General features: G+C 40.4%; 1 gene segment (V, D, J or C); it reads left to right on the top strand.

The window, feature by feature from the left end:
• The first annotated feature begins 417 nt into the window (after positions 1-417).
• Positions 418-913, top strand: LOC114686758. The segment is given in 2 exon segments: positions 418-505; positions 582-913. Coding segments are annotated over 2 exon segments (378 nt in total).
• Positions 914-7094: the final 6181 nt, after the last annotated feature.

The raw sequence follows: 7094 nt of genomic DNA, 5'->3' as shown, positions 1-7094 counted from the left end.
AATGGCAACTATTAATTGCATGTTTCTGAAAGGAGGTTGCAAATTCTCAAAACATAGCATGTTTTAAATTTTAAATCACCACCATCATCCTCACAACCACATCTGTAATTCAATCTGAGATCCTTCTCACAAAGTGGAGCAACTGCCTCAGGCCTCACATCTATTGAGAGCTTACATTCTGTTGTTATATTCTCAGCATCTGCACAGGGCTCAGGGAAGGAGCATTTTATAAATTTCCTCAGAGAGGATTAGGATTTGACCCTCAGCATCCTGCTGCATGGCCCAGGTGTCCCCTACCTCTTTCTTCTCCAGCTGTGCTAGGTCCTTATCTAAGAAGTACCCTGCTCATGAATATGAAAATTACTTGAGTCTATGGTTGTAAATACAAGGATGTACAATCCCCTCAACAACGTAAGATCAGTGTCCTCTCCATAGTCACTGAACACACAGGTTCTCACCATGGAATGGAGCTGGATTATTCTCTTCCTCCTGTCAGTAACTACAGGTAAGGGTCTTTCAAACCCGAAGAAGGAACAGGGACTGAGGTGACAATGACATCCACTCTGCCTTTCTCTCCACAGGTGTCCACTCCCAGGTCCAGCTGCAGCAGTCTGGGGCTGAGCTGGTGAAACCTGGGTTCTCAGTGAGGTTGTCCTGCAAGGCTTCTGGCTATACCTTCACTAGCTATGGTATACACTGGATGAAGCAGAGGTCTGGACAGGGCCTGGAGTGGATTGGATATGTTAATACTGGAAATGGTGGTACTGGCTACAATCAGAAGTTCAAAGACAAGGCCAAACTCACTGCAGACAAATCCTCCAGCACAGCCTACATGGATCTCAGCAACCTGACATCTGAGGACTCTGGGGTCTATTATTGTGCAAGAGACACGGTGTTGCAACCCACATCCTGAGTGTGTCAGAAACCCTGAAGGAGCAGGAAGCTGCCCTGGGCCTGAGATGACAGAGAAGATTAGCCTGGAACCTTGCCCAAAAATAATCATTCTGCATGTCCCTTTGTCTGTCATTTCACAGTCTTATAGGGTCTTTGTCAACTTTTCTAAAGGACCGCTGGGAATAAAGTGATGTTGATTCAGGATTCCCTTAGAATACACCATACCTTGACCAGCTGTTTACCAATGACCATCTCTCTTGACATGATTCATCTCTAATAAACTAAAATAGTACAAATTGTAGCAATACATTATGGTATAAACATCTCTTAAATCTAAGGGACTGGAACTATTGCTGCAGTAGCTGGGAATAAAGTATAGTATAAATTAGGCCAATAAAAGAGAAATCAACAGCACATGTATAAACAAAGCCCCTTTGACGGTGCAATTTGGTTTCCCTAAAAGAAGAAAAGATAGTTTGAAATGGATCCCCATAGATTTGGGAGTAGATTCTTTAACCTCTACTTTGAAATAAAACTTTATGTCTTTAGTTATTGATACATCTGATCATGAATTGCTTTTGACAGTAGTAATCAAATCTCTTATTGTTTTAGGATTAGGGATGGAGCTGAGTGTTATATTGTGGAGTCCCCAGGGTGCGGAGTCTGCTACTTTGACAACAAGCTGGGCTCCTGCTCAGATAGCACTGGGGAAAGAGCAGTGGGATTCAAAGCTGGGGAAATAGAGACCTGATCCTGTCATCAGCAGCCCTGGGTGCTCATTCCCCTGTTTCCTGAAATCCCATTCTCTTTGTCACCACTTCTGGATCCACACAGACTGGACCATTGAAAATGCATCTTACATTGTACAGGTGTTTTAGAGAGAATTTTACTATTCTGAGGATGATTGGCAAGTTTTAGTTTTATTATTTCTGTAAATTGCATGTTCCCTCCACATTTGAAATACTTAGGATACCACAAGGACACAGCCAGAATCTGAGCCTTATGCTCCTCTGTGCCATCATTTTGAGATGCTTTATCAAATCAGCAATCATATGAGAAGTATTAGTAACTTCAAAATGAAGCTTTTTACAGTTAAAATTTTCATTTTGATAAGCAGTTGAAAGAGATAAGGTGGACACTACTTCTTTATTATCTGTCTGCTGCTCTATAGCTTGTTGCAGATGAAAGAATTAGTCACAAAGGGCTCTGTAGATTTCTGTGTATAGTGGGAAAGATGCCTGTAGAAGTGTTAATATCAGGAAATTTATTCCAAGCCTTGATAGCAGTTTGGCTGCTTTGGCTGTGAACCACTTGTAGGCTGGCAAGCTGTTTGGTCACTGTTTGGAAGTTTCCTTTTCTAATAATTTGATGATAAGTAATGTTTATACAGGTCCCTGACTTTGGTTATGAGCAGTAGTGGACAGGCATTTGTTAATCCATTACAGAAGCCACAGACTAAAAACTAAGGTGTGGTGAGCATTGTTTTCTTAGGAGATTGTCAGGCTAAGGGTATTATTTCATAGATATTTGCCATAACATCTACTATTCTTGTAGGGAAATGACTCAGAACCCCATTTTCTGTAACATTATTTTTGAGATCTTTCTATGTGGAGAATAGTGTTGGGGGTCATGGGTAGGATTTGTCATACTTCTCTAATGACTGGAAACATTGTCTGTAAGTGTCCAGCCTGAGAAACTTCTATAAGGCCTTCTATGAATAAGGATCAATGAACATATTAACATACAGAAGAGAAGTATGAAGAAAAGATACAAGTGATTTAATAGGAAGATTTTTTTTTTTTTTTTTTCTGGGACTTCCTCTTCCTGGGACTTCCTTTTCCTTTGGCGAGTCTGTAGTGCTAGCCTAAGCTGGTTCCGCAGGACTGAATTTTTAATATAACTGGTCTCATCGAGCAACACATCTTATCATTTTTTCCTCAGTATTCTGAATGAGTCTCATGGCTGCGACATCATGAGTATTTCTTTGTAACAGTCAATAGTTGATGAGTTTATCTTAATTATGCTTTGACTCCAATTCATTTATGTAAGTGTTGTAGTTGGTGGAACACATTGATAATAAACTCGGATTCATCAATACTGTTTCCACATCACATTAGGGAAATGAATCAAACAACTCCCATTGATGTCATTTAACCAAGTGCAAGTCCAGATTTAATCCCCTACTTGGCTCTTCCTGTGTTGTCTTCTGTTGTATCTTTTGTAGGATCTGAATCTCTGTATCATCTCCATCTTTTCTTCTGCATCTCTCTCTCTCCATCTGCTTGGATCTCTATCTCTCTGTGTGTCTGTGTCTCTCTCTCTCTCTCCCTCTCATTCTCCCTTTCCCTATCCCCTTTCCCCCCTCTGTCCTTAACAAAGAGCTTTGCTTTGTATTTGTTGAACATCACAGAATGCATCACATGGGAAAAGAATAAGGGATTTTGAGAGAAATTTTAAGAGAGTTTTACAATGGATTAATAACTTTTTCCATCTGACTCAAATAAGTACTACATATATCTTTTTTGTCAAACAGCATCTGTATATTGTTTTAGACAATCATGGATAGTCATTTTATAAAATTTATTTAAACATACATTTTGTATTTTCAGCAAAAGATTATCATAACACATATACAAACACACATGCATTAATCTTCAGTCAGGAACATGGAAGAGCACACAAAATAAGGTGAGAGCTATGCCTTATCACTTTATGCAAAAGCTGAATATATGGGGAATCCTAGGCAAGTAAGGCTGGGTGTTACAATATTTTCTTAAAGAAAGGTTAAACAGCCCGAGTACACAGTTGATCACAGTCTGAAGGACTTCAAAGTGTATTTTTCTGCTCTGTCTGTGTGGTCCAGCAAAAAGTTTAATCTCTTAGAATGTAAGAGATATTCTTATCCAAATGTATTGCCACAAAAGTATATTTCCCAGAAGTTTGTTAAAAGTACTATTAAAACATTTTTCACAGAACTCATTTATTGACACAATGTATGTACATGTTAATTGTCAATATTTCTGAAATTATGCATTATGCAGTATTCTCTAGTCTCATATCTACTGCCTTCACAGTCTCAGTACTCTGACCTACACTCTAAAGCCTTTATAGAACATGGACCTACACAGATACAGTATTATCTGTTTTTAAACAAGGGATTTTATATATCAAGGCAAATGATATCCCATCACAAACTTACACTCTTTGTGAGTTTAAGAAGAAATTTCTAGCAGACCTCATGGAAGACACAGGGGAACCTGAGCTCTGGTCATCTCTACTTGTAAATACTGAGGTCTCAAAACTCATATAGTCTTCTTATCTCCTGGGGGGAAATTGCATCCTCAGTGGAGGAGAGTGCACACACTCAAGTCTCTGCTCACACAGGACTGAGACATCTGAAGGAGAGAAGATTTGGGCTATAAGATAATACTGAGGGTTTGAGCCCGGCGGTGGTGGCACACGCCTTTAATCCCAGCACTTGGGAGGCAGAGGCAGGCGGATCTCTGTGAGTTCGAGGCTAGCCTGGGCTACCAAGTAAGTTCCAGGAAAGGCGCAAAGCTACATAGAGAAACGCTGCCTCAAAAACAAAAATACTGAGGGTTTGAAAAAAATGGCCCCCAAAGGAAGTGTGAGGTGTGGCCTTGTTGTAGTTTGTGTGGCCTTCATGGAGGAAGTGTGTCACTGTGGGCGTGGGCTTTGAGGTCTCCTATGTTCAAGCTATACCAGTGTCACAGTTCACTTCTGCAGATTAAGATATAGAACTCTCAGCTCCTTCTCTAGTATCATTTCTGTCTGAAGATGATAATAGTCTAAACCTCAGAAACTATAAGCTACCTCCAATTAAACCTTTTTTTGTTAGAGTTTCTGTGGCCATCTTGTGTCTTTGGAGCAATAGAAACCCTAACTAAGACAATAGTAATACGGGCTCTGCTTTTATCTCTGTTTCAGGTTCCCAAGGTCAGGGTTCCTGTCTATAGCCCATTGGTTCTTGAAAAGTTTTGAATGGTGACTGTCAAGGGCAACCTGGTCTTGTGAATCCATCAAGGTTCTGTCTCCACCTGAGCTGTCTCTGACTATTCTATTGCAAGCTGATACCCACTGGCACTGGATTTTCCAAGCTTAGAAAAGCAGATACACAGCTGGGAAATGAAGTTATTGTGGAGTCAGAAAACAAAACCCATCCTTGTTCAGCCTCATCTCCACTTCCAGAAATACAGCTAAAGACCACTTATCCCTGAGGTTTGTATGTTTGACTGCAAAAGTGACAGTCACAGTGAGGAGACATCATTGTATGGCACAGGACACCCCCCTCCATGCCCACACATGCATACACTTTCTCTGTTCTAAAACCAGCAAGGCCACTCAGGACCTTTCTTGATTTTTTCCCATCTGTTACAACTTTGACATGTCTAAGTCCAATATTTTCTGTCTATGTATACTGGAATGTGTTTTGTTTTGTTTTTAATTAAGAAAATACACATTCAGGATCCACATAGACATAATGTCACTTTCAGGAACAGAAATGACTCTGCCATTGATAGAATGGTCACATTTTGAAAATTTCCATCACACTGTGGGATTCTGTGGTTTAAATACACTTTTGAATCAGATCAAAGTCATAAAGTTGTGTAAACAAGACTCAATGAAAAAACTCAATTTGTTTCCAGTTTGTCCTGGCTCTTCTCACATATGTGAGCACCTCAACTGAGAGCTGATTGTGGTGTTTATTTTCCTGACGGTACACTTATTTTCCTCCTGGAATTTATTCTCATAGTTCATCATTATCCTTCCTTACCCTCTGGGCCTCTTATACCATGTCACATGATACTCAGGAAGGGTCTCCTCACCAGGTATTGTGGAGAGAAATTTCTTATCCTCTGATTCCAATGTCCTTCAGATGTCCTCTGGGCAATGTACAAGATGCCAACAGCATCAGGGACTTCAAATATAAACCACAGAGTTGGGATAGAAAGGGATTCTCCTCTCTGTGAATTTGGGAACAATCAACAGAAAGAGGAAGAATGGTATGAATGTTGTGATGTTGTTAGAGTTTAACTGACTAACTAATGCAAGTTTCATAGTGTGACTTCCATGGGGAATAGGCTGGATTTCCCCAGAGAGCCAAAGCTTTCATCATCCACAATATCCAACTTATGGCTGCCCTGTGTATTACAATAATACAGAATTGATAGGGTAGCTTTTTTAACCTCTTAGGTATTTTTGAGACACTCTATGAGTACCTGCTAATGGGAATGAGATTAATCAAATGGAGTGTTGTCTGAATTCTAATAGGTCTCATTGAAAAAAATAACCGAGCCAGATATTGGGGTAAATGCTTAAAGATCAGAGGAAACAAAGGAACAAGCCACCCCACATCTTACCTCGCCAACTCCGTGAATCCTCTGACTGAATATCTCAGAGTCCTTAACCAAAAGCTCTCCAGTGGATAAGCTTCAGTTCCTGTCTCCTCACACCTTATATACCTTTTGCCACCCAGCCATATTACTACCTTTCTAGTGCTGGGATTATAGGCACGTGTGCTTCCCAAGCAAAGGCATGAGATTTCTAGTGCTGGGATTAAAGGTGTGTTCCACCACTGCCTGGCTCTGTTTCTCTCCTAGACTGAGTCAATCTCATATAGTCCAGGGTGGCTTTGAACTCACAGAGATCCAGACATCTCTGCCTCCGGAGTGCTAGGATTAAAGGTGTGTGCCAAAAAGCCACCATTGCCTGGCTTCTTTGTTTAACCTAGTGGCTCCTGTTCTCTGATCTTCAGGTAATTTTTTTAGGGTACACAATATATCACCGCAATGGAGACCATGTTCCATCAAAGGAAACACAGAGGTTCACAATCAACTACTCTTTATTATGATTTCCAAATGACATCAAGTTCATATTATTAATAGCACTGCTAAATACTACTTGCTCTGAGACAGCAAAAATGAAGGTAACTAAATAAATCAGTTGTGCAGAGCCTGGGGAGCAGGTGCAGACTGGGGCCAGCAAGGGTGATTCCCTACACTACCCAGAGTTTATTCCTCTCAGTTAACCACATACAAGCCCAGGAAACCATGTCCTCTGTCAGTTAGAACCCTTGCCTTGAAGAATCTGATAGACATCACTGCAATAACTTCTTAAATCTATGTCACTCTCCTGTGAATTTTACAGAAACAGAAATGATACAATTTGAAGGTCTTCTT

Source organism: Peromyscus leucopus, chromosome 14 (genome assembly GCF_004664715.2).
Source record: "Peromyscus leucopus breed LL Stock chromosome 14, UCI_PerLeu_2.1, whole genome shotgun sequence".
NCBI classification, from domain to species: domain Eukaryota; kingdom Metazoa; phylum Chordata; class Mammalia; order Rodentia; family Cricetidae; genus Peromyscus; species Peromyscus leucopus.
The sequence above is the reverse complement of the archived record's forward strand: the minus strand, read 5'-3'. Positions and strand labels throughout refer to the sequence as shown.